Below are 25044 nucleotides of genomic sequence, written 5' to 3' on the forward strand. Positions count from 1 at the left end.
ATCTGGCTTGTTCGCTCTACTTGTGTCTCCCTCCAGTGTTCTTTATTCCTCCGATTCAGTTTCTCTCTTGATCCATCAGTTCTGCTGCCCGCTCGTCGTTCTCTGTCTCTCTCTCTTTCCCTCTGTGCTGTTCCTGCGCGTAGCGCGCGAGCAAGCGAGGCTACGTGCCTGGGGATCCTTGTCTCGTAAGAGCTGCGAGACATGGACGTTTTCTCTTAGGTGGGGGACAGCCAAGCGACCGGAGTTACGGAAGAGGAATGGAGGAGAGCAGGAGAGAGAAGCGTCTGAAGCGGCAGAGTCTCCCGGGAGCGCGGAGAGCGAGAGCTGCGGTGAGTGGCGGGCCCTCGGGGCCCTGTCGCCCCTCTTCTGCGTCCCGGGCCCTCCCCTGGATCCTTCTCTCTCCCACGCTGCTGTGATTTTTTTTTTTTTTTCTTTTTCCTTTTGTTTTCCTTTCCCTGTACCTCCCGTCTTCTGTCTGTGTGTGTGTTCTGCTCCCTCTCCCTCTTTTTCTCCCTTCAGAATTTCTCTAGCCGGCTCCCTGTCTCTATTTCTCTGTCCTGCTGGCTGTCCGGTCGTTTCTTGCTGTACCTCCCTGTCCAGCCGGCTCTCTTTTTGCTCTCCCTTTTTGCCTTTCTCTCCTTCTCTGTCCTGCTTCGTGGCCCTTTCTTCTCTTTCTCTCCCTCTCTGTTCTCTAGCCCCTTGCTGGTTTGTTTTGGGGTTTCCCTGCACACACGCCCCCCCGCCCCTTTCTTGGTCTCTTTGTCTAGATCTGACCCTTTCTTTGTTTCTCGGTCCCTTTTTTCCTGTTCACTGTCCTTTTTCTCTCTCTGTCTGTGTCCCCTGCTCTCCGTTGCTATCTTTATCTCTCCTTTCTTCTTCATCTCCTCCCCCTGCCCCCGTCTCTCTCTCCCTCTTTCGTGCTCACTGGCCCTACATTTTCGTGCTCCGTCTCTGCAAGGCTCCTATTCCCTGTATTTCTTGATTTCTCTACCTCTCTGGCGTTTCCTTTCGACCCTTCTTTCTCTCTGAGCTTCTCGGTCTTCTCCCTTGTCTTATTTTCCTCTTCCTAGTGCTCTGCCCTGCTCCCCATCGCTTATTTTCTCTCTCCGTTTCTCTGCCCTGCTCCCTGTCCCTCTCTCTCTTTCTCCGTCCCCCTCTGCTGCTCCACAGCAGTGTTTTTCCTTTCTCCAGCGCTCTGACCTGCTCCCCACCCCCCTCCCCCCTTTTTCTCTCTGTCGTTCTTCCTGCTTCCCTGGACCTCTCTCTCTGCAATCTCGAGTCCTACTCCCTGTTTGTATCCCACTGTCCTGGTCTCCATCCCTCTCTTTGCCTCTCTATCCCTTTGTCCCTGTTTTTTCTTTCTCCGTCTCTCTGCCCTGCTGCCTAGTTCTGTCCGGTTCCCTTTCTGTTTGCTGGGTTGTTTTTTTTTTTCTCTCTTCATTCTTCTGCTTTGCTCTGTGTTCCCTCCCTCTCACTCCTGCAGCGTCCTGCTGTGTGTTACCTGTCCTTCTCCCTCTTGATATTTTTGCTCTTGCTCTGTCCCTCTGTCCTGCTGCCTGGAAGTAATTTTTTCTTCTCTGCATTTCTGTTCTTCTGACCATGGCTGTTTTTTCATTCTCCACCTCTCTCTCTCCTGCTCGCCAGCCTCGCCTTTCTCTCCCTGACGTTCTTTCCTCTTCCCAGTCCCTCTGCTTTTGTGTATCCTTGCACTCCACTCCCTCTGTCACGCTGTCTTGCTCCCCATCCCTCCCTTTCCTTTCTACCCTTCCGATGTCTGTGTCCCCCAAGCCCGCTTTGTACGTGTCCCTGTCAACACCCTTCTGTCACTCTTCTTCCCTTGCTGCTCTTGCTCTTTTTCTCTCTCTTCCTCTGTGCTGCGGCCCATCGCTGTTTTTAACTCCTCCATCCCTTTGTCCCGCTCCCTGTCCTTGTCAGTTTTGCCCTGTGCTCCAGGCTTTCCTTGTTTTCTGCATCTCTGTCCTTTTCCCTGTACCCTTTTTCTCTCTGCTCCTCAGTCCTTCTGCCTCGTCTTGTTTTTCTCTTTCTGCCGTCCCTCTCTTTTTGTCTGTGACCCTCTGTGCTCTTCTCCTTCTCCCTCTCAGTTTGCGGTTGTCCTATGTGTCCCCCTCTCTGTCTCTCTCTTCTGCTGTCCTGCTCCCCAGCCCCGTTATTTATTGCTTCACCCCTCGGTCTTGCTCTCAGTCCCTGTTTTCTCTCGTGCTCCGCCTCGCTGCCGTTCTCTCTGTTGCTCTCGTTTGCTGTCTGTCCCAGCGTCCTGCTCCCTGTCGCGCTCTCTGTTTCACAGTCTGGCGTCGTGTCCCTCACCTGTTTTCTCTCTCACTCTGTCCTTCCTCCTGGCTTTTCCTTGTCCCTCTGGCCTCTTACTCGTCGCTACTTTTTTCTTCCTTTCTCTACCTCTCTGCCTCTGCCCTGTCGCTTTCTTCCTCTCTCTCTCTGCAATGTTTCTTTCTCCATCTGTGCCCCCCTCCCTGTCCCTTTTCTCTTGTTCTCTCTGTCCTCCATCCTCCCCGTAACTCTTTGTCTGTGTATCTCCATACTGCTGCCTGTCCCTTTGTTTCTCGCTATATGCCCCTGTCCAGCTTGCTGTCCCGTTGTTCTCCTCTGTGCTGAACCGTGGCCTTTTCTATCATCCTGCAGCCCGTCACCGATTTTACTTTCTCCACCTCTTTGGCCTGATCTGTGTGTCTCCTGCCCCCGTCCATCTGGCTTGTTCGCTCTACTTGTGTCTCCCTCCAGTGTTCTTTATTCCTCCGATTCAGTTTCTCTCTTGATCCATCAGTTCTGCTGCCCGCTCGTCGTTCTCTGTCTCTCTCTCTTTCCCTCTGTGCTGTTCCTGCGCGTAGCGCGCGAGCAAGCGAGGCTACGTGCCTGGGGATCCTTGTCTCGTAAGAGCTGCGAGACATGGACGTTTTCTCTTAGGTGGGGGACAGCCAAGCGACCGGAGTTACGGAAGAGGAATGGAGGAGAGCAGGAGAGAGAAGCGTCTGAAGCGGCAGAGTCTCCCGGGAGCGCGGAGAGCGAGAGCCGCGGTGAGTGGCGGGCCCTCGGGGCCCTGTCGCCCCTCTTCTGCGTCCCGGGCCCTCCCCTGGATCCTTCTCTCTCCCACGCTGCTGTGATTTTTTTTTTTTTTCTTTTTCCTTTTGTTTTCCTTTCCCTGTACCTCCCGTCTTCTGTCTGTGTGTGTGTTCTGCTCCCTCTCCCTCTTTTTCTCCCTTCAGAATTTCTCTAGCCGGCTCCCTGTCTCTATTTGTCTGTCCTGCTGGCTGTCCGGTCGTTTCTTGCTGTACCTCCCTGTCCAGCCGGCTCTCTTTTTGCTCTCCCTTTTTGCCTTTCTCTCCTTCTCTGTCCTGCTTCGTGGCCCTTTCTTCTCTTTCTCTCCCTCTCTGTTCTCTAGCCCCTTGCTGGTTTGTTTTGGGGTTTCCCTGCACACACGCCCCCCGCCCCTTTCTTGGTCTCTTTGTCTAGATCTGACCCTTTCTTTGTTTCTCGGTCCCTTTTTTCCTGTTCACTGTCCTTTTTCTCTCTCTGTCTGTGTCCCCTGCGCTCCGTTGCCATCTTTATCTCTCCTTTCTTCTTCATCTCCTCCCCCTGCCCCCGTCTCTCTCTCCCTCTTTCGCGCTCACCGGCCCTACATTTTCGTGCTCCGTCTCTGCAAGGCTCCTCGTCCCTGTATTTCTTGATTTCTCTACCTCTCTGGCGTTTCCTTTCGACCCTTCTTTCTCTCTGAGCTCCTCGGTCTTCTCCCTTGTCTTATTTTCCTCTTCCTAGTGCTCTGCCCTGCTCCCCATCGCTTATTTTCTCTCTCCGTTTCTCTGCCCTGCTCCCCGTCCCTGTCTGTCTTTCTCCGTCCCCCTCTGCTGCTCCACAGCAGAGTTTTTCCTTTCTCCGGCTCTCTGACCCGCTCCCCGCCCACCCAGGTTGACCGTCCCAGGTTTTGTTCTGCGTCTCCATCCTGCCGCTGTCCTCATCTATCCTTTTGTGCCCTTCTCTTTCTGTCTCTTTTCGTGTGTCCCCGCTGCTTTTTTTCCCATCTCTGTCCAGCTCCCTGTCCCTTTCCTTTTTCCTCTTGCTGTCCTTTTGCCCTGCTTCCTCTTGCTGTTTTTTCTGCCTTTCTCTCTCTGCGCCATTCCCTCTCCCATCCTTTCTTTCTCGATCCCCCTGTGCAGCTCGCTGTCCCTTGTTTCCTTTCTCTCTTCCTCGGTATTTTTTTTCTTTCTCCATACCTCTCTCCCGCTGCCCGTCACGGTCGCATTTCTCCCCCCAACGCTGTCCTGCTCTGTCCCTTTTCTCTCTCTCTGTCGTTTTGTCCCGCTCCCTGTGTTTGTTTTTTAATTCCTCCCTCAGGGTCCCTCAGCCCGGTGCTGTTTTTTCCCTTCTCCGCCTCTGTCTCCTGCTGCCCCGCTGAGGCTTTTCCCCCTCCGTCTCTGTCCTGCTCCCCCGTCTCTTACTTGTGCCTGTCTTTCACTTTGTCCTGCCTCCTTGTCCCCTTTTTCTCTCTCAGTATCACCTTGTCCCGCTCCCTGTCCCTGTCTTTCTCTGACAATCTGTCCCGCTCCTTGTCCTTCTCTTTCCCTTTGCTGTTATTCCCCGTCCTTGTTCTGGCCTTTCTTCCTTCTCTTTCTGTCCTGCTGCCCCAGTGCCTCTTTTTCCACCGCTGTCCTGCTCCCTGGCCCTTGTTTCCTCTCGCCGTCCCTCTGTCCTGCTTCCTGTCCCCAGTTTTTCTGTCTCTCTTTCTCGATCCTGCTGCCTGTCCGGTCGTTTCTTGCTGTACCTGCCTGTGCAGCTGGCTCTCCCTTTTTGCCTTTCTCTCCTTCTCTTCCTGCTTCCCGGCCCGTTCTTGTCTTCCTCTCTGTCTGTCCTCTATCCCCTTGCTGGTTTGTGTTGGGGTTCCAACCCTGACCACCCACCCCCTTCTTCGTCTGACCCTTTCTTTGTTTCTTAGTACGTTTCTTCCTGTTGCCTGTCCTTTTTCTCTCTCTGTCAGTGTGTCCTGCACTGCGTGGGACGGTGGTGGGAGGCTGAAAAAGGGTGGGAAGCTGGGGGGGCGGAGTGGAGGCTGGAAAGAGGTAGGAGGTTGCAGAGGGGTGGGAAGCTGAATTAAGTAGAGGCCAGCAAAAAGGGAGTTCGGAGGCTATCGAGGGGTGGGAGGCGGGGGGGGGGGGGGGGGGCGAGGAGGGGGGAGTAGAGGCCAGGAAAAAAAAGGAGGCCGGAAAGGGGTGGGAGGCTGCAGAGGGGTGGGAGGCCGGGGGCGAGAGTAGAGGCCAGAAAAAAGGGGAGGCCGGGGGGTGCGAGTAGAGGCCAGAAAGGCCCTTTTCTTGTGGCTTCTTCCCTGTCTTTATCTCTCTTTCCTGCCTTGTTTACTCCTCTGATTCAAGTTCTCTCTCGATCCGTGTGTTCTGCTTCCCACTCATCATATTCTCTCTTTTTCTCTGTCCTGTTCCTGAGGCTTGTTGTCTAGGAAGCCACGTCTCGTATGAGCTCTAAGACAGCCACATGCATTTTCTCTCAGGTGCAGGAGAGCCAAACGATTGGAGTTGCGGAAGAAGAGGGGAAGAGAGAAGGGGAGAGAAACATCTGAAATGTCAAAGTCTCCCGGCAGCACCGAGAGTGAGAGCTGCGGTGAGTCGTGGGCCCTCGGGGCCCTGTCACCCCTCTTGTGCATCCTGGGCCCTCCCCGGCTCCCTCTCTTTCCCCCACTGCTACGATTATTTTTTTTTTCTGCTCTTGTGTACCTTCTTTCTCCATCTGTCTCTGACTTGTCCCCATCTTTTAGGTCCTCCCTCTTTCTGCCCTGCAGCCCGTGGCATTTTTTTCCTTCTTCCCCTCTTTCTGTTCAGCTCCCGGTTACTAGTTTTGCTTTCCTCCTACTCTGTAGCCTGTCAGTACTTTTGCTGTCTTTGGTGCTCTCTGTCTGGCTCCTCGTCCCTTGATTCGAGGCCTTCCTTCTCGGCTCCGTAGCACGTCACAGATCTACTGCTTTCTCCATGTCTATTCTATTCTATTTCCTCATCTCTCTTTGTCCAGGTCCCTGCCGCTATTCTTTTTTCCTCTGTCATGCTGCAGGGTTTTTTTTTGCATCTCCTTCCTGCTCCCCGTTCTTCATTTTCGGTCTGTGTCCTGCTCCCTCTTCTTCTTTCTGCTGCCGCTCTTGCTCTCTTGCTGCTGCTTCTTTCTCCATGTCTGTGGGACTGCCTGTCCCCGTCCTTCTCTCGCCGTCCCTTTCCCTGCTTGGTGCTTTCTCGTTCCACCGCTGCTGTCCAGCCACCTGTCACTTTTCTCCTCTCTTGTAGTGGCCTGCACCCTGCTCCTCATTTTTGGCAGCCTCTGCCGAGCAGCGCGTCTCTCCGGGAGGCGACGGACGGACTGTTCGCCGCTGGATCAACGGGCGCAGCTGCAGGAAGGAGTGCCGAGGTGTCGGAGGGGCAGAGGGAGCGTCGGGGGCCCCGACCCCGGAGCAGAGCGGCTCCCGGGACTGGCTGGGTGCGTGACTGAGTAAAGACCTGCGGTCCCTTTTGCCCTGGCGGCTGCGTTTGTGCTTGGTTTGCACGGGACGAGGGGCTGCGCCAGAGGCCAGGGGAGGAGGGGACGGGCTGTGGGGCTGGGGCGACGGCCCCCTGTTCCTGCCGGGGTCCAGCCGTGGGCCGGGGCCGGGGGAGCCCCAGGTGCGGGCAGCGGGGCTGATGGCGACGGCCCCTCCCTGTGCCGGTGGAGGGCCCGGTGCTGCCGTGGCGCGGGTGGCCGTGGAGGGGCCGGTGCTGCCGTGGCGCGGGTGGCCGTGGAGGGGCCGGTACGATCGCTGCTGCCACCCGGTGAGCAAAGTTCGGTACTGCGGCTCGGGCGGCGCCAATGCGCGGTGGCGCCGTGTCCAAGAGCTCGCTGCTGCCACCCGGTGAGCAAAGTTCGGTACTGCCGCTCGAGTGGCGCAGGTGCTTTGCGCGCTGGGAGGAGCCGTGCCCTGTGTGTCCGGCGCTGCAATAAGGAACGCCTGCCTGCTTGCTGAAGTGCCCAAAGGGCTTCAGAGAGTCTTTGTGTTTGCCCAATGACGGCATGGTGGGCTCCAGCCGTGGGCCGGGGCCGGAAGAGCCCCAGGTGCGGGCAGCGGGGCTGATGGCGACGGCCCCTCCCTCTGCCGGTAGAGGGCCCGGTGCTGCCGTGCCGGGCCCGATGCGAGCCGAAGGAGGAGCGGAGCCATAGCCGGGTTGCGGCTGCAGCGAGGGAGAAGGTGAGCGCGGGGTATGGGGGGGGGGGTTGGATGGAGCGGCGGGTCCCGGGGAAAAGCCCCCGGGAGGGCGGGGTCCGTGTCGGGGGCAAGGAGCGATAGGGGTGCGGCGCCGTGTCGGAGCCGCGAGTCGGGGTCTGCTCGGAGCCGGAGCCGGCGCTGGGAGCCGCCCCCGCCCCCGCAGGCGCCGCCCCCGCCCCCGCTGGCGCCGCCCCCGCCCCCGCTGGCGCCGCCCCCGCCCCCGCTGGCGCCGCCCTTGCCCCAGCTGGCGCCGCCCTTGCCCCCGCTGGCGCCGCCCCCGCCCCCGCTGGCGCCGCCCCCGCCCCCGCTGGCGCCGCCCCCGCCCCCGCTGGCGCCGCCCCCGCCCCCGCTGGCGCCGCCCCCGCCCCCGCTGGCGCCGCCCCCGCCCCCGCTGGCGCCGCCCCCGCCCCCGCTGGCGCCGCCCCCGCCCCCGCTGGCGCCGCCCCCGCCCCCGCTGGCGCCGCCCCCGCCCCCGCTGGCGCCGCCCCCGCTGGCACCGCCCCCGGCCCCGCTGGCGCCGCCCCCGGCCCCGCTGGCGCCGCCCCCGGCCCCGCTGGCGCCGCCCCCTGGCCGCAACGCGGTACTGCAGCCCGGCGTTCGGCTCAGAGTGTGGCCCCTCCGGCGCGCCGTCGGCTCGTGGCGCATGCGCGGTGCGGCGGAGCAGCATGGCGGCGGGCTGGTGTTCGGTGCCGGGGCGGCGGGGGAGCAGAGAGGCCAGCGGTGAGGCGCGGGCTCCCCTCCAGCGGGTGTGGGGGTGCGTGGTGGCTGCTCGAGGGTGGTGGGATGGGAAACTTGGAGCCGGCCGCTGCGGCAGGCTGCAGGAGGCGAGCCGGGTGCGGGCAGCCCCGGGGCCAGAGGCGGGAGGTGACGGAAGGGAATGGGAGAAGGAGGTGGGCACCCCCCCCCCCCCCCAAGTCGGCAGTGCTCCCCCGGCCCCGCTCGCCCCGCGCAGCCGCCCCCAGCTGCAGCACGTCCCCTGAAGCCTGTGTCCCGGAGCGCCCGGCCTCCCCCAAGGCCCGTGGTGCGGGCTGCCTCGGCCTCCCTGAACGCGGTCGCCGCTGCTTGTTTATGTGTGGCAGGGGCTGCGCTGAGGACGCGTTTGTCCGTTCGTGCCCTGGGGATGCCGTTGGCTGCGCCCGCTCCGGGCTTGTGTGGGCTGCGTGTGCCGGGCCTCGCTGTGCTGGCGGCGTGGGGGCGAAAAGGGAGAGGCGGAGCGCTGAGTGGCTGCGGACAGGAGGTGGCGCGGCTGAAGCTGGAGAGTCCCGAGAAGGCTGAAGAAGAAGAAGAAATGGAAGGCCAGCTGGCTGGCAGCTGCCTGGCGCTGCGGGTGAGGAAGGCTCCGTCTTGGTAGCCCGCAGCAGGCCAGGCCGCCAGCGTGCCCCGCAGGGTCTGTATGTGTCACCAGCAGCAGCATGGTCCGGTTGTGGAGCGCGCGAGCGCGGCTGCGTGCGTAGGGAGCCTTGTCTCGTAAGAGCTGCGAGACATGGACGTTTTCTCTTAGGTGGGGGACAGCCAAGCGACCGGAGTTACGGAAGAGGAATGGAGGAGAGCAGGACGGAGAAGCGTCTGAAGCGGCAGAGTCTCCCGGGAGCGCGGAGAGCGAGAGCTGCGGTGAGTGGCGGGCCCTCGGGGCCCTGTCGCCCCTCTTCTGCGTCCCGGGCCCTCCCCTGGATCCTTCTCTCTCCCACGCTGCTGTGATTTTTTTTTTTTTCTCTTTTTCCTTTTGTTTTCCTTTCCCTTTACCTCCCGTCTTCTGTCTGTGTTTGTGTCCTGCTCCCTCTCCCTCTTTTTCTCCCTTCAGAATTTCTCTAGCCGGCTCCCTGTCTCTATTTCTCTGTCCTGCTGGCTGTCCGGTCGTTTCTTACTGTACCTCCCTGTCCAGCCGGCTCTCTTTTTGCTCTCCCTTTTTGCCTTTCTCTCCTTCTCTGTCCTGCTTCGTGGCCCTTTCTTCTCTTTCTCTCCCTCTCTGTTCTCTAGCCCCTTGCTGGTTTGTTTTGGGGTTTCCCTGCACACACGCCCCCCGCCCCTTTCTTGGTCTCTTTGTCTAGATCTGACCCTTTCTTTGTTTCTCGGTCCCTTTTTTCCTGTTCACTGTCCTTTTTCTCTCTCTGTCTGTGTCCCCTGCTCTCCGTTGCTATCTTTATCTCTCCTTTCTTCTTCATCTCCTCCCCCTGCCCCCGTCTCTCTCTCCCTCTTTCGTGCTCACTGGCCCTACATTTTCGTGCTCCGTCTCTGCAAGGCTCCTATTCCCTGTATTTCTTGATTTCTCTACCTCTCTGGCGTTTCCTTTCGACCCTTCTTTCTCTCTGAGCTTCTCGGTCTTCTCCCTTGTCTTATTTTCCTCTTCCTAGTGCTCTGCCCTGCTCCCCATCGCTTATTTTCTCTCTCCGTTTCTCTGCCCTGCTCCCTGTCCCTCTCTCTCTTTCTCCGTCCCCCTCTGCTGCTCCACAGCAGTGTTTTTCCTTTCTCCAGCGCTCTGACCTGCTCCCCACCCCCCTCCCCCCTTTTTCTCTCTGTCGTTCTTCCTGCTTCCCTGGACCTCTCTCTCTGCAATCTCGAGTCCTACTCCCTGTTTGTATCCCACTGTCCTGGTCTCCATCCCTCTCTTTGCCTCTCTATCCCTTTGTCCCTGTTTTTTCTTTCTCCGTCTCTCTGCCCTGCTGCCTAGTTCTGTCCGGTTCCCTTTCTGTTTGCTGGGTTGTTTTTTTTTTTCTCTCTTCATTCTTCTGCTTTGCTCTGTGTTCCCTCCCTCTCACTCCTGCAGCGTCCTGCTGTGTGTTACCTGTCCTTCTCCCTCTTGATATTTTTGCTCTTGCTCTGTCCCTCTGTCCTGCTGCCTGGAAGTAATTTTTTCTTCTCTGCATTTCTGTTCTTCTGACCATGGCTGTTTTTTCATTCTCCACCTCTCTCTCTCCTGCTCGCCAGCCTCGCCTTTCTCTCCCTGACGTTCTTTCCTCTTCCCAGTCCCTCTGCTTTTGTGTATCCTTGCACTCCACTCCCTCTGTCACGCTGTCTTGCTCCCCATCCCTCCCTTTCCTTTCTACCCTTCCGATGTCTGTGTCCCCCAAGCCCGCTTTGTACGTGTCCCTGTCAACACCCTTCTGTCACTCTTCTTCCCTTGCTGCTCTTGCTCTTTTTCTCTCTCTTCCTCTGTGCTGCGGCCCATCGCTGTTTTTAACTCCTCCATCCCTTTGTCCCGCTCCCTGTCCTTGTCAGTTTTGCCCTGTGCTCCAGGCTTTCCTTGTTTTCTGCATCTCTGTCCTTTTCCCTGTACCCTTTTTCTCTCTGCTCCTCAGTCCTTCTGCCTCGTCTTGTTTTTCTCTTTCTGCCGTCCCTCTCTTTTTGTCTGTGACCCTCTGTGCTCTTCTCCTTCTCCCTCTCAGTTTGCGGTTGTCCTATGTGTCCCCCTCTCTGTCTCTCTCTTCTGCTGTCCTGCTCCCCAGCCCCGTTATTTATTGCTTCACCCCTCGGTCTTGCTCTCAGTCCCTGTTTTCTCTCGTGCTCCGCCTCGCTGCCGTTCTCTCTGTTGCTCTCGTTTGCTGTCTGTCCCAGCGTCCTGCTCCCTGTCGCGCTCTCTGTTTCACAGTCTGGCGTCGTGTCCCTCACCTGTTTTCTCTCTCACTCTGTCCTTCCTCCTGGCTTTTCCTTGTCCCTCTGGCCTCTTACTCGTCGCTACTTTTTTCTTCCTTTCTCTACCTCTCTGCCTCTGCCCTGTCGCTTTCTTCCTCTCTCTCTCTGCAATGTTTCTTTCTCCATCTGTGCCCCCCTCCCTGTCCCTTTTCTCTTGTTCTCTCTGTCCTCCATCCTCCCCGTAACTCTTTGTCTGTGTATCTCCATACTGCTGCCTGTCCCTTTGTTTCTCGCTATATGCCCCTGTCCAGCTTGCTGTCCCGTTGTTCTCCTCTGTGCTGAACCGTGGCCTTTTCTATCATCCTGCAGCCCATCACCGATTTTACTTTCTCCACCTCTTTGGCCTGATCTGTGTGTCTCCTGCCCCCGTCCATCTGGCTTGTTCGCTCTACTTGTGTCTCCCTCCAGTGTTCTTTATTCCTCCGATTCAGTTTCTCTCTTGATCCATCAGTTCTGCTGCCCGCTCGTCGTTCTCTGTCTCTCTCTCTTTCCCTCTGTGCTGTTCCTGCGCGTAGCGCGCGAGCAAGCGCGGCTACGTGCCTGGGGATCCTTGTCTCGTAAGAGCTGCGAGACATGGACGTTTTCTCTTAGGTGGGGGACAGCCAAGCGACCGGAGTTACGGAAGAGGAATGGAGGAGAGCAGGAGAGAGAAGCGTCTGAAGCGGCAGAGTCTCCCGGGAGCGCGGAGAGCGAGAGCCGCGGTGAGTGGCGGGCCCTCGGGGCCCTGTCGCCCCTCTTCTGCGTCCCGAGCTGTCCCCTGGATCCTTCTCTCTCCCACGCTGCTGTGATTTTTTTTTTTTTTTTTCTTTTTCCTTTTGTTTTCCTTTCCCTGTACCTCCCGTCTTCTGTCTGTGTGTGTGTTCTGCTCCCTCTCCCTCTTTTTCTCCCTTCAGAATTTCTCTAGCCGGCTCCCTGTCTCTATTTCTCTGTCCTGCTGGCTGTCCGGTCGTTTCTTGCTGTACCTCCCTGTCCAGCCGGCTCTCTTTTTGCTCTCCCTTTTTGCCTTTCTCTCCTTCTCTGTCCTGCTTCGTGGCCCTTTCTTCTCTTTCTCTCCCTCTCTGTTCTCTAGCCCCTTGCTGGTTTGTTTTGGGGTTTCCCTGCACACACGCCCCCCGCCCCTTTCTTGGTCTCTTTGTCTAGATCTGACCCTTTCTTTGTTTCTCGGTCCCTTTTTTCCTGTTCACTGTCCTTTTTCTCTCTCTGTCTGTGTCCCCTGCGCTCCGTTGCCATCTTTATCTCTCCTTTCTTCTTCATCTCCTCCCCCTGCCCCCGTCTCTCTCTCCCTCTTTCGCGCTCACCGGCCCTACATTTTCGTGCTCCGTCTCTGCAAGGCTCCTCGTCCCTGTATTTCTTGATTTCTCTACCTCTCTGGCGTTTCCTTTCGACCCTTCTTTCTCTCTGAGCTCCTCGGTCTTCTCCCTTGTCTTATTTTCCTCTTCCTAGTGCTCTGCCCTGCTCCCCATCGCTTATTTTCTCTCTCCGTTTCTCTGCCCTGCTCCCCGTCCCTGTCTGTCTTTCTCCGTCCCCCTCGGCTGCTCCACAGCAGAGTTTTTCCTTTCTCCGGCTCTCTGACCCGCTCCCCGCCCACCCAGGTTGACCGTCCCAGGTTTTGTTCTGCGTCTCCATCCTGCCGCTGTCCTCATCTATCCTTTTGTGCCCTTCTCTTTCTGTCTCTTTTCGTGTGTCCCCGCTGCTTTTTTTCCCATCTCTGTCCAGCTCCCTGTCCCTCTCCTTTTTCCTCTTGCTGTCCTTTTGCCCTGCTTCCTCTTGCTGTTTTTTCTGCCTTTCTCTCTCTGCGCCATTCCCTCTCCCATCCTTTCTTTCTCGATCCCCCTGTGCAGCTCGCTGTCCCTTGTTTCCTTTCTCTCTTCCTCGGTATTTTTTTTCTTTCTCCATACCTCTCTCCCGCTGCCCGTCACGGTCGCATTTCTCCCCCCAACGCTGTCCTGCTCTGTCCCTTTTCTCTCTCTCTGTCGTTTTGTCCCGCTCCCTGTGTTTGTTTTTTAATTCCTCCCTCAGGGTCCCTCAGCCCGGTGCTGTTTTTTCCCTTCTCCGCCTCTGTCTCCTGCTGCCCCGCTGAGGCTTTTCCCCCTCCGTCTCTGTCCTGCTCCCCCGTCTCTTACTTGTGCCTGTCTTTCACTTTGTCCTGCCTCCTTGTCCCCTTTTTCTCTCTCAGTATCACCTTGTCCCGCTCCCTGTCCCTGTCTTTCTCTGACAATCTGTCCCGCTCCTTGTCCTTCTCTTTCCCTTTGCTGTTATTCCCCGTCCTTGTTCTGGCCTTTCTTCCTTCTCTTTCTGTCCTGCTGCCCCAGTGCCTCTTTTTCCACCGCTGTCCTGCTCCCTGGCCCTTGTTTCCTCTCGCCGTCCCTCTGTCCTGCTTCCTGTCCCCAGTTTTTCTGTCTCTCTTTCTCGATCCTGCTGCCTGTCCGGTCGTTTCTTGCTGTACCTGCCTGTGCAGCTGGCTCTCCCTTTTTGCCTTTCTCTCCTTCTCTTCCTGCTTCCCGGCCCGTTCTTGTCTTCCTCTCTGTCTGTCCTCTATCCCCTTGCTGGTTTGTGTTGGGGTTCCAACCCTGACCACCCACCCCCTTCTTCGTCTGACCCTTTCTTTGTTTCTTAGTACGTTTCTTCCTGTTGCCTGTCCTTTTTCTCTCTCTGTCAGTGTGTCCTGCACTGCGTGGGACGGTGGTGGGAGGCTGAAAAAGGGTGGGAAGCTGGGGGGGCGGAGTGGAGGCTGGAAAGAGGTAGGAGGTTGCAGAGGGGTGGGAAGCTGAATTAAGTAGAGGCCAGCAAAAAGGGAGTTCGGAGGCTATCGAGGGGTGGGAGGCGGGGGGGGGGGGGGCGAGGAGGGGGGAGTAGAGGCCAGGAAAAAAAAGGAGGCCGGAAAGGGGTGGGAGGCTGCAGAGGGGTGGGAGGCCGGGGGCGAGAGTAGAGGCCAGAAAAAAGGGGAGGCCGGGGGGTGCGAGTAGAGGCCAGAAAGGCCCTTTTCTTGTGGCTTCTTCCCTGTCTTTATCTCTCTTTCCTGCCTTGTTTACTCCTCTGATTCAAGTTCTCTCTCGATCCGTGTGTTCTGCTTCCCACTCATCATATTCTCTCTTTTTCTCTGTCCTGTTCCTGAGGCTTGTTGTCTAGGAAGCCACGTCTCGTATGAGCTCTAAGACAGCCACATGCATTTTCTCTCAGGTGCAGGAGAGCCAAACGATTGGAGTTGCGGAAGAAGAGGGGAAGAGAGAAGGGGAGAGAAACATCTGAAATGTCAAAGTCTCCCGGCAGCACCGAGAGTGAGAGCTGCGGTGAGTCGTGGGCCCTCGGGGCCCTGTCACCCCTCTTGTGCATCCTGGGCCCTCCCCAGCTCCCTCTCTTTCCCCCACTGCTACGATTATTTTTTTTTTCTGCTCTTGTGTACCTTCTTTCTCCATCTGTCTCTGACTTGTCCCCATCTTTTAGGTCCTCCCTCTTTCTGCCCTGCAGCCCGTGGCATTTTTTTCCTTCTTCCCCTCTTTCTGTTCAGCTCCCGGTTACTAGTTTTGCTTTCCTCCTACTCTGTAGCCTGTCAGTACTTTTGCTGTCTTTGGTGCTCTCTGTCTGGCTCCTCGTCCCTTGATTCGAGGCCTTCCTTCTCGGCTCCGTAGCACGTCACAGATCTACTGCTTTCTCCATGTCTATTCTATTCTATTTCCTCATCTCTCTTTGTCCAGGTCCCTGCCGCTATTCTTTTTTCCTCTGTCATGCTGCAGGGTTTTTTTTTGCATCTCCTTCCTGCTCCCCGTTCTTCATTTTCGGTCTGTGTCCTGCTCCCTCTTCTTCTTTCTGCTGCCGCTCTTGCTCTCTTGCTGCTGCTTCTTTCTCCATGTCTGTGGGACTGCCTGTCCCCGTCCTTCTCTCGCCGTCCCTTTCCCTGCTTGGTGCTTTCTCGTTCCACCGCTGCTGTCCAGCCACCTGTCACTTTTCTCCTCTCTTGTAGTGGCCTGCACCCTGCTCCTCATTTTTGGCAGCCTCTGCCGAGCAGCGCGTCTCTCCGGGAGGCGACGGACGGACTGTTCGCCGCTGGATCAACGGGCGCAGCTGCAGGAAGGAGTGCCGAGGTGTCGGAGGGGCAGAGGGAGCGTCGGGGGCCCCGACCCCGGAGCAGAGCGGCTCCCGGGACTGGCTGGGTGCGTGACTGAGTAAAGACCTGCGGTCCCTTTTGCCCTGGCGGCTGCGTTTGTGCTTGGTTTGCACGGGACGAGGGGCTGCGCCAGAGGCCAGGGGAGGAGGGGACGGGCTGTGGGGCTGGGGCGACGGCCCCCTGTTCCTGCCGGGGTCCAGCCGTGGGCCGGGGCCGGGGGAGCCCCAGGTGCGGGCAGCGGGGCTGATGGCGACGGCCCCTCCCTGTGCCGGTGGAGGGCCCGGTGCTGCCGTGGCGCGGGTGGCCGTGGAGGGGCCGGTGCTGCCGTGGCGCGGGTGGCCGTGGAGGGGCCGGTACGATCGCTGCTGCCACCCGGTGAGCAAAGTTCGGTACTGCGGCTCGGGCGGCGCCAATGCGCGGTGGCGCCGTGTCCAAGAGCTCGCTGCTGCCACCCGGTGAGCAAAGTTCGGTACTGCCGCTCGAGTGGCGCAGGTGCTTTGCGCGCTGGGAGGAGCCGTGCCCTGTGTGTCCGGCGCTGCAATAAGGAACGCCTGCCTGCTTGCTGAAGTGCCCAAAGGGCTTCAGAGAGTCTTTGTGTTTGCCCAATGACGGCATGGTGGGCTCCAGCCGTGGGCCGGGGCCGGAAGAGCCCCAGGTGCGGGCAGCGGGGCTGATGGCGACGGCCCCTCCCTCTGCCGGTAGAGGGCCCGGTGCTGCCGTGCCGGGCCCGATGCGAGCCGAAGGAGGAGCGGAGCCATAGCCGGGTTGCGGCTGCAGCGAGGGAGAAGGTGAGCGCGGGGTATGGGGGGGGGGGTTGGATGGAGCGGCGGGTCCCGGGGAAAAGCCCCCGGGAGGGCGGGGTCCGTGTCGGGGGCAAGGAGCGATAGGGGTGCGGCGCCGTGTCGGAGCCGCGAGTCGGGGTCTGCTCGGAGCCGGAGCCGGCGCTGGGAGCCGCCCCCGCCCCCGCTGGCGCCGCCCCCGCCCCCGCTGGCGCCGCCCCCGCCCCCGCTGGCGCCGCCCCCGCCCCCGCTGGCGCCGCCCTTGCCCCAGCTGGCGCCGCCCTTGCCCCCGCTGGCGCCGCCCCCGCCCCCGCTGGCGCCGCCCCCGCCCCCGCTGGCGCCGCCCCCGCCCCAGCTGGCGCCGCCCCCGCCCCCGCTGGCGCCGCCCCCGCCCCCGCTGGCGCCGCCCCCGCCCCCGCTGGCGCCGCCCTCGCCCCCGCTGGCGCCGCCCCCGCCCCCGCTGGCGCCGCCCCCGCCCCCGCTGGCGCCGCCCCCGCCCCCGCTGGCGCCGCCCCCGCCCCCGCTGGCGCCGCCCCCGCCCCCGCTGGCGCCGCCCCCGCTGGCACCGCCCCCGGCCCCGCTGGCGCCGCCCCCGGCCCCGCTGGCGCCGCCCCCGCCCCCGCTGGCGCCGCCCCCGCCCCCGCTGGCGCCGCCCCCGCCCCCGCTGGCGCCGCCCCCGCCCCCGCTGGCGCCGCCCCCGCCCCCGCTGGCGCCGCCCCCGCCCCCGCTGGCGCCGCCCCCGCTGGCACCGCCCCCGGCCCCGCTGGCGCCGCCCCCGGCCCCGCTGGCGCCGCCCCCGGCCCCGCTGGCGCCGCCCCCTGGCCGCAACGCGGTACTGCAGCCCGGCGTTCGGCTCAGAGTGTGGCCCCTCCGGCGCGCCGTCGGCTCGTGGCGCATGCGCGGTGCGGCGGAGCAGCATGGCGGCGGGCTGGTGTTCGGTGCCGGGGCGGCGGGGGAGCAGAGAGGCCAGCGGTGAGGCGCGGGCTCCCCTCCAGCGGGTGTGGGGGTGCGTGGTGGCTGCTCGAGGGTGGTGGGATGGGAAACTTGGAGCCGGCCGCTGCGGCAGGCTGCAGGAGGCGAGCCGGGTGCGGGCAGCCCCGGGGCCAGAGGCGGGAGGTGACGGAAGGGAATGGGAGAAGGAGGCGGGCACCCCCCCCCCCCCCCAAGTCGGCAGTGCTCCCCCGGCCCCGCTCGCCCCGCGCAGCCGCCCCCAGCTGCAGCACGTCCCCTGAAGCCTGTGTCCCGGAGCGCCCGGCCTCCCCCAAGGCCCGTGGTGCGGGCTGCCTCGGCCTCCCTGAACGCGGTCGCCGCTGCTTGTTTATGTGTGGCAGGGGCTGCGCTGAGGACGCGTTTGTCCGTTCGTGCCCTGGGGATGCCGTTGGCTGCGCCCGCTCCGGGCTTGTGTGGGCTGCGTGTGCCGGGCCTCGCTGTGCTGGCGGCGTGGGGGCGAAAAGGGAGAGGCGGAGCGCTGAGTGGCTGCGGACAGGAGGTGGCGCGGCTGAAGCTGGAGAGTCCCGAGAAGGCTGAAGAAGAAGAAGAAATGGAAGGCCAGCTGGCTGGCAGCTGCCTGGCGCTGCGGGTGAGGAAGGCTCCGTCTTGGTAGCCCGCAGCAGGCCAGGCCGCCAGCGTGCCCCGCAGGGTCTGTATGTGTCACCAGCAGCAGCATGGTCCGGTTGTGGAGCGCGCGAGCGCGGCTGCGTGCGTAGGGAGCCTTGTCTCGTAAGAGCTGCGAGACATGGACGTTTTCTCTTAGGTGGGGGACAGCCAAGCGACCGGAGTTACGGAAGAGGAATGGAGGAGAGCAGGACGGAGAAGCGTCTGAAGCGGCAGAGTCTCCCGGGAGCGCGGAGAGCGAGAGCTGCGGTGAGTGGCGGGCCCTCGGGGCCCTGTCGCCCCTCTTCTGCGTCCCGGGCCCTCCCCTGGATCCTTCTCTCTCCCACGCTGCTGTGATTTTTTTTTTTTTCTCTTTTTCCTTTTGTTTTCCTTTCCCTTTACCTCCCGTCTTCTGTCTGTGTTTGTGTCCTGCTCCCTCTCCCTCTTTTTCTCCCTTCAGAATTTCTCTAGCCGGCTCCCTGTCTCTATTTCTCTGTCCTGCTGGCTGTCCGGTCGTTTCTTACTGTACCTCCCTGTCCAGCCGGCTCTCTTTTTGCTCTCCCTTTTTGCCTTTCTCTCCTTCTCTGTCCTGCTTCGTGGCCCTTTCTTCTCTTTCTCTCCCTCTCTGTTCTCTAGCCCCTTGCTGGTTTGTTTTGGGGTTTCCCTGCACACACGCCCCCCGCCCCTTTCTTGGTCTCTTTGTCTAGATCTGACCCTTTCTTTGTTTCTCGGTCCCTTTTTTCCTGTTCACTGTCCTTTTTCTCTCTCTGTCTGTGTCCCCTGCGCTCCGTTGCCATCTTTATCTCTCCTTTCTTCTTCATCTCCTCCCCCTGCCCCCGTCTCTCTCTCCCTCTTTCGCGCTCACCGGCCCTACATTTTCGTGCTCCGTCTCTGCAAGGCTCCTCGTCCCTGTATTTCTTGATTTCTCTACCTCTCTGGCGTTTCCTTTCGACCCTTCTTTCTCTCTGAGCTTCTCGGTCTTCTCCCTTGTCTTATTTTCCTCTTCCTAGTGCTCTGCCCTGCTCCCCATCGCTTATTTTCTCTCTCCGTTTCTCTGCCCTGCTCCCCGTCCCTGTCTTTCTTTCTCCGTCCCCCTCTGCTGCTCCACAGCAGTGTTTTTCCTTTCTCCAGCGCTCTGACCTGCTCCCCACCCCCCTCCCCCCTTTTTCTCTCTGTCATTCTTCCTGCTTCCCTGGACCTCTCTCTCTGCAATCTCGAGTCCTACTCCCTGTTTGTATCCCACTGTCCTGGTCCCCATCCCTCTCTTTGCCTCTCTATCCCTTTGTCCCTGTTTTTTCTTTCTCCGTCTCTCTGCCCTGCTGCCTAGTTCTGTCCGGTTCCCTTTCTGTTTGCTGGGTTGTTTTTTTTTTTCTCTCTTCATTCTTCTGCTTTGCTCTGTGTTCCCTCCCTCTCACTCCTGCAGCGTCCTGCTGTGTGTTACCTGTCCTTCTCCCTCTTGATATTTTTGCTCTTGCTCTGTCCCTCTGTCCTGCTGCCTGGAAGTAATTTTTTCTTCTCTGCATTTCTGTTCTTCTGACCATGGCTGTTTTTTCATTCTCCACCTCTCTCTCTCCTGCTCGCCAGCCTCGCCTTTCTCTCCCTGACGTTCTTTCCTCTTCCCAGTCCCTCTGCTTTTGTGTATCCTTGCACTCCACTCCCTCTGTCACGCTGTCTTGCTCCCCATCCCTCCCTTTCCTTTCTACCCTTCCGATGTCTGTGTCCCCCAAGCCCGCTTTGTACGTGTCCCTGTCAACACCCTTCTGTCACTCTTCTTCCCTTGCTGCTCTTGCTCTTTTTCTCTCTCTTCCTCTGTGCTGCGGCCCATCGCTGTTTTTAACTCCTCCATCCCTTTGTCCCGCTCCCTGTCCTTGTCAGTTTTGCCCTGTGCTCCAGGCTTTCCTTGTTTTCTGCATCTCTGTCCTTTTCCCTGTACCCTTTTTCTCTCTGCTCCTCAGTCCTTCTGCCTCGTCTTGTTTTTCTCTTTCTGCCGTCCCTCTCTTTTTGTCTGTGACCCTCTGTGCTCTTCTCCTTCTCCCTCTCAGTTTGCGGTTGTCCTATGTGTCCCCCTCTCTGTCTCTCTCTTCTGCTGTCCTGCTCCCCAGCCCCGTTATTTATTGCTTCACCCCTCGGTCTTGCTCTCAGTCCCTGTTTTCTCTCGTGCTCCGCCTCGCTGCCGTTCTCTCTGTTGCTCTCGTTTGCTGTCTGTCCCAGCGTCCTGCTCCCTGTCGCGCTCTCTGTTTCACAGTCTGGCGTCGTGTCCCTCACCTGTTTTCTCTCTCACTCTGTCCTTCCTCCTGGCTTTTCCTTGTCCCTCTGGCCTCTTACTCGTCGCTACTTTTTTCTTCCTTTCTCTACCTCTCTGCCTCTGCCCTGTCGCTTTCTTCCTCTCTCTCTCTGCAATGTTTCTTTCTCCATCTGTGCCCCCCTCCCTGTCCCTTTTCTCTTGTTCTCTCTGTCCTCCATCCTCCCCGTAACTCTTTGTCTGTGTATCTCCATACTGCTGCCTGTCCCTTTGTTTCTCGCTATATGCCCCTGTCCAGCTTGCTGTCCCGTTGTTCTCCTCTGTGCTGAACCGTGGCCTTTTCTATCATCCTGCAGCCCGTCACCGATTTTACTTTCTCCACCTCTTTGGCCTGATCTGTGTGTCTCCTGCCCCCGTCCATCTGGCTTGTTCGCTCTACTTGTGTCTCCCTCCAGTGTTCTTTATTCCTCCGATTCAGTTTCTCTCTTGATCCATCAGTTCTGCTGCCCGCTCGTCGTTCTCTGTCTCTCTCTCTTTCCCTCTGTGCTGTTCCTGCGCGTAGCGCGCGAGCAAGCGAGGCTACGTGCCTGGGGATCCTTGTCTCGTAAGAGCTGCGAGACATGGACGTTTTCTCTTAGGTGGGGGACAGCCAAGCGACCGGAGTTACGGAAGAGGAATGGAGGAGAGCAGGACGGAGAAGCGTCTGAAGCGGCAGAGTCTCCCGGGAGCGCAGAGAGCGAGAGCCGCGGTGAGTGGCGGGCCCTCGGGGCCCTGTCGCCCCTCTTCTGCGTCCCGAGCTGTCCCCTGGATCCTTCTCTCTCCCACGCTGCTGTGATTTTTTTTTTTTTTTCTTTTTCCTTTTGTTTTCCTTTCCCTGTACCTCCCGTCTTCTGTCTGTGTGTGTGTTCTGCTCCCTCTCCCTCTTTTTCTCCCTTCAGAACTTCTCTAGCCGGCTCCCTGTCTCTATTTGTCTGTCCTGCTGGCTGTCCGGTCGTTTCTTGCTGTACCTCCCTGTCCAGCCGGCTCTCTTTTTGCTCTCCCTTTTTGCCTTTCTCTCCTTCTCTGTCCTGCTTCGTGGCCCTTTCTTCTCTTTCTCTCCCTCTCTGTTCTCTAGCCCCTTGCTGGTTTGTTTTGGGGTTTCCCTGCACACACGCCCCCCGCCCCTTTCTTGGTCTCTTTGTCTAGATCTGACCCTTTCTTTGTTTCTCGGTCCCTTTTTTCCTGTTCACTGTCCTTTTTCTCTCTCTGTCTGTGTCCCCTGCGCTCCGTTGCCATCTTTATCTCTCCTTTCTTCTTCATCTCCTCCCCCTGCCCCCGTCTCTCTCTCCCTCTTTCGCGCTCACCGGCCCTACATTTTCGTGCTCCGTCTCTGCAAGGCTCCTCGTCCCTGTATTTCTTGATTTCTCTACCTCTCTGGCGTTTCCTTTCGACCCTTCTTTCTCTCTGAGCTCCTCGGTCTTGTCCCTTGTCTTATTTTCCTCTTCCTAGTGCTCTGCCCTGCTCCCCATCGCTTATTTTCTCTCTCCGTTTCTCTGCCCTGCTCCCCGTCCCTGTCTGTCTTTCTCCGTCCCCCTCGGCTGCTCCACAGCAGAGTTTTTCCTTTCTCCGGCTCTCTGACCCGCTCCCCGCCCACCCAGGTTGACCGTCCCAGGTTTTGTTCTGCGTCTCCATCCTGCCGCTGTCCTCATCTATCCTTTTGTGCCCTTCTCTTTCTGTCTCTTTTCGTGTGTCCCCGCTGCTTTTTTTCCCATCTCTGTCCAGCTCCCTGTCCCTTTCCTTTTTCCTCTTGCTGTCCTTTTGCCCTGCTTCCTCTTGCTGTTTTTTCTGCCTTTCTCTCTCTGCGCCATTCCCTCTCCCATCCTTTCTTTCTCGATCCCCCTGTGCAGCTCGCTGTCCCTTGTTTCCTTTCTCTCTTCCTCGGTATTTTTTTTCTTTCTCCATACCTCTCTCCCGCTGCCCGTCACGGTCGCATTTCTCCCCCCAACGCTGTCCTGCTCTGTCCCTTTTCTCTCTCTCTGTCGTTTTGTCCCGCTCCCTGTGTTTGTTTTTTAATTCCTCCCTCAGGGTCCCTCAGCCCGGTGCTGTTTTTTCCCTTCTCCGCCTCTGTCTCCTGCTGCCCAGCTGAGGCTTTTCCCCCTCCGTCTCTGTCCTGCTCCCCCGTCTCTTACTTGTGCCTGTCTTTCACTTTGTCCTGCCTCCTTGTCCCCTTTTTCTCTCTCAGTATCACCTTGTCCCGCTCCCTGTCCCTGTCTTTCTCTGACAATCTGTCCCGCTCCTTGTCCTTCTCTTTCCCTTTGCTGTTATTCCCCGTCCTTGTTCTGGCCTTTCTTCCTTCTCTTTCTGTCCTGCTGCCCCAGTGCCTCTTTTTCCACCGCTGTCCTGCTCCCTGGCCCTTGTTTCCTCTCGCCGTCCCTCTGTCCTGCTTCCTGTCCCCAGTTTTTCTGTCTCTCTTTCTCGATCCTGCTGCCTGTCCGGTCGTTTCTTGCTGTACCTGCCTGTGCAGCCGGCTCTCCCTTTTTGCCTTTCTCTCCTTCTCTTCCTGCTTCCCGGCCCGTTCTTGTCTTCCTCTCTGTCTGTCCTCTATCCCCTTGCTGGTTTGTGTTGGGGTTCCAACCCTGACCACCCACCCCCTTCTTCGTCTGACCCTTTCTTTGTTTCTTAGTACGTTTCTTCCTGTTGCCTGTCCTTTTTCTCTCTCTGTCAGTGTGTCCTGCACTGCGTGGGACGGTGGTGGGAGGCTGAAAAAGGGTGGGAAGCTGGGGGGGCGGAGTGGAGGCTGGAAAGAGGTAGGAGGTTGCAGAGGGGTGGGAAGCTGAATTAAGTAGAGGCCAGCAAAAAGGGAGTTAGGAGGCTATCGAGGGGTGGGAGGCGGGGGGGGGGGGGGGGGGGCGAGGAGGGGGGAGTAGAGGCCAGGAAAAAAAAAGGAGGCCGGAAAGGGGTGGGAGGCTGCAGAGGGGTGGGAGGCCGGGGGCGAGAGTAGAGGCCAGAAAAAAAGGGAGGCCGGAAAGGGGTGGGAGGCTGCAGAGGGGTGGGAGGCTGGGGGCGAGAGTAGAGGCCAGAAAAAAAAGGAGGCCGGGGGGTGCGAGTAGAGGCCAGAAAGGCCCTTTTTTGTGGCTTCTTCCCTGTCTTTATCTCTCTTTCCTGCCTTGTTTACTCCTCTGATTCAAGTTCTCTCTCGATCCGTGTGTTCTGCTTCCCACTCATCATATTCTCTCTTTTTCTCTGTCCTGTTCCTGAGGCTTGTTGTCTAGGAAGCCACGTCTCGTATGAGCTCTAAGACGGCCACATGCATTTTCTCTCAGGTGCAGGAGAGCCAAACGATTGGAGTTGCGGAAGAAGAGGGGAAGAGAGAAGGGGAGAGAAACATCGGAAGTGTCAAAGTCTCCCGGCAGCACCGAGAGTGAGAGCTGCGGTGAGTCGTGGGCCCTCGGGGCCCTGTCACCCCTCTTGTGCATCCTGGGCCCTCCCCGGCTCCCTCTCTTTCCCCCACTGCTACGATTATTTTTTTTTTCTGCTCTTGTGTACCTTCTTTCTCCATCTGTCTCTGACTTGTCCCCATCTTTTAGGTCCTCCCTCTTTCTGCCCTGCAGCCCGTGGCATTTTTTTCCTTCTTCCCCTCTTTCTGTTCAGCTCCCGGTTACTAGTTTTGCTTTCCTCCTACTCTGTAGCCTGTCAGTACTTTTGCTGTCTTTGGTGCTCTCTGTCTGGCTCCTCGTCCCTTGATTCGAGGCCTTCCTTCTCGGCTCCGTAGCACGTCACAGATCTACTGCTTTCTCCATGTCTATTCTATTCTATTTCCTCATCTCTCTTTGTCCAGGTCCCTGCCGCTATTCTTTTTTCCTCTGTCATGCTGCAGGGTTTTTTTTTGCATCTCCTTCCTGCTCCCCGTTCTTCACTTTCGGTCTGTGTCCTGCTCCCTCTTCTTCTTTCTGCTGCCGCTCTTGCTCTCTTGCTGCTGCTTCTTTCTCCGTCTCTGTGGGACTGCCTGTCCCCGTCCTTCTCTCGCCGTCCCTTTCCCTGCTTGGTGCTTTCTCGTTCCACCGCCGCTGTCCAGCCACCTGTCACTTTTCTCCTCTCTTGTAGTGGCCTGCACCCTGCTCCTCATTTTTGGCAGCCTCTGCCGAGCAGCGCGTCGCTCCGGGAGGCGAGGGACGGACTGTTCGCCGCTGGATCAACGGGCGCAGCTGCGGGAAGGAGTGCCGAGGTGTCGGAGGGGCAGAGGGAGCGTCGGGGGCCCCGACCCCGGAGCAGAGCGGCTCCCGGGACTGGCTGGGTGCGTGACTGAGTAAAGACCTGCGGTCCCTTTTGCCCTGGCGGCTGCGTTTGTGCTTGGTTTGCACGGGACGAGGGGCTGCGCCAGAGGCCAGGGGAGGAGGGGACGGGCTGTGGGGCTGGGGCGACGGCCCCCTGTTCCTGCCGGGGTCCAGCCGTGGGCCGGGGCCGGGGGAGCCCCAGGTGCGGGCAGCGGGGCTGATGGCGACGGCCGCTCCCTGTGCCGGTGGAGGGCCCGGTGCTGCCGTGGCGCGGGTGGCCGTGGAGGGGCCGGTACGATCGCTGCTGCCACCCGGTGAGCAAAGTTCGGTACTGCGGCTCGGGCGGCGCCAATGCGCGGTGGCGCCGTGTCCAAGGGCTCGCTGCTGCCACCCGGTGAGCAAAGTTCGGTACTGCGGCTCGGGTGGCGCCGTGTCCAAGGGCTCGCTGCTGCCACCCGGTGAGCAAAGTTCGGTACTGCCGCTCGAGTGGCGCAGGTGCTTTGCGCGCTGGGAGGAGCCGTGCCCTGTGTGTCCGGCGCTGCAATAAGGAACGCCTGCCTGCTTGCTGAAGTGCCCAAAGGGCTTCAGAGAGTCTTTGTGTTTGCCCAATGACGGCATCGTGGGCTCCAGCCGTGGGCCGGGGCCGGAAGAGCCCCAGGTGCGGGCAGCGGGGCTGATGGCGACGGCCCCTCCCTCTGCCGGTAGAGGGCCCGGTGCTGCCGTGCCGGGCCCGATGCGAGCCGAAGGAGGAGCGGAGCCATAGCCGGGTTGCGGCTGCAGCGAGGGAGAAGGTGAGCGCGGGGTATGGGGGGGGGGGTTGGATGGAGCGGCGGGTCCCGGGGAAAAGCCCCCGGGAGGGCGGGGTCCGTGTCGGGGGCAAGGAGCGATGGGGGTGCGGCGCCGTGTCGGAGCCGCGAGTCGGGGTCTGCTCGGAGCCGGAGCCGGCGCTGGGCGCCGCCCCCGCCCCCGCTGGCGCCGCCCCCGCCCCCGCTGGCGCCGCCCCCGGCCCCGCTGGCGCCGCCCCCGGCCCCGCTGGCGCCGCCCCCGGCCCCGCTGGCACCGCCCCCGGCCCCGCTGGCGCCGCCCTCGCCCCCGCCGCCCCCTGGCCGCAACGCGGTACTGCAGCCCGGCGTTCGGCTCAGAGTGTGGCCCCTCCGGCGCGCCGTCGGCGCGTGGCGCAT

At 59.8% G+C, this 25044-nt stretch overlaps 1 protein-coding gene across 4 annotated transcripts; it reads left to right on the top strand.

The window, feature by feature from the left end:
* Positions 1-237: 237 nt before the first annotated feature.
* Positions 238-23923, top strand: LOC142359261 (uncharacterized). Of its 4 annotated transcripts, XM_075411963.1 has the most exons (10): positions 252-329; positions 2941-3050; positions 5531-5640; positions 6312-6501; positions 8763-8872; positions 14072-14181; positions 14853-15042; positions 17529-17638; positions 20249-20358; positions 22913-22998. In XM_075411963.1, exons 3-9 carry the CDS (start codon positions 5601-5603, stop codon positions 20315-20317), a joined length of 819 nt encoding a protein of 272 aa, XP_075268078.1. In that variant the 5' UTR covers positions 252-329; positions 2941-3050; positions 5531-5600; the 3' UTR covers positions 20318-20358; positions 22913-22998. The 4 variants fall into 4 exon arrangements, with proteins under 4 accessions (XP_075268079.1, XP_075268078.1, XP_075268080.1 ...); XM_075411964.1 differs by lacking the exon at positions 2941-3050 and having other exon boundaries at positions 238-329; XM_075411965.1 differs by lacking the exons at positions 252-329; positions 2941-3050; positions 5531-5640; positions 6312-6501 and adding an exon at positions 23694-23923 and having other exon boundaries at positions 8796-8872; positions 22913-23022.
* The last annotated feature ends 1121 nt before the right edge of the window (positions 23924-25044 follow it).

The sequence above is a fragment of the Opisthocomus hoazin genome, unplaced genomic scaffold, assembly GCF_030867145.1.
Source record: "Opisthocomus hoazin isolate bOpiHoa1 unplaced genomic scaffold, bOpiHoa1.hap1 HAP1_SCAFFOLD_373, whole genome shotgun sequence".
NCBI classification, from domain to species: domain Eukaryota; kingdom Metazoa; phylum Chordata; class Aves; order Opisthocomiformes; family Opisthocomidae; genus Opisthocomus; species Opisthocomus hoazin.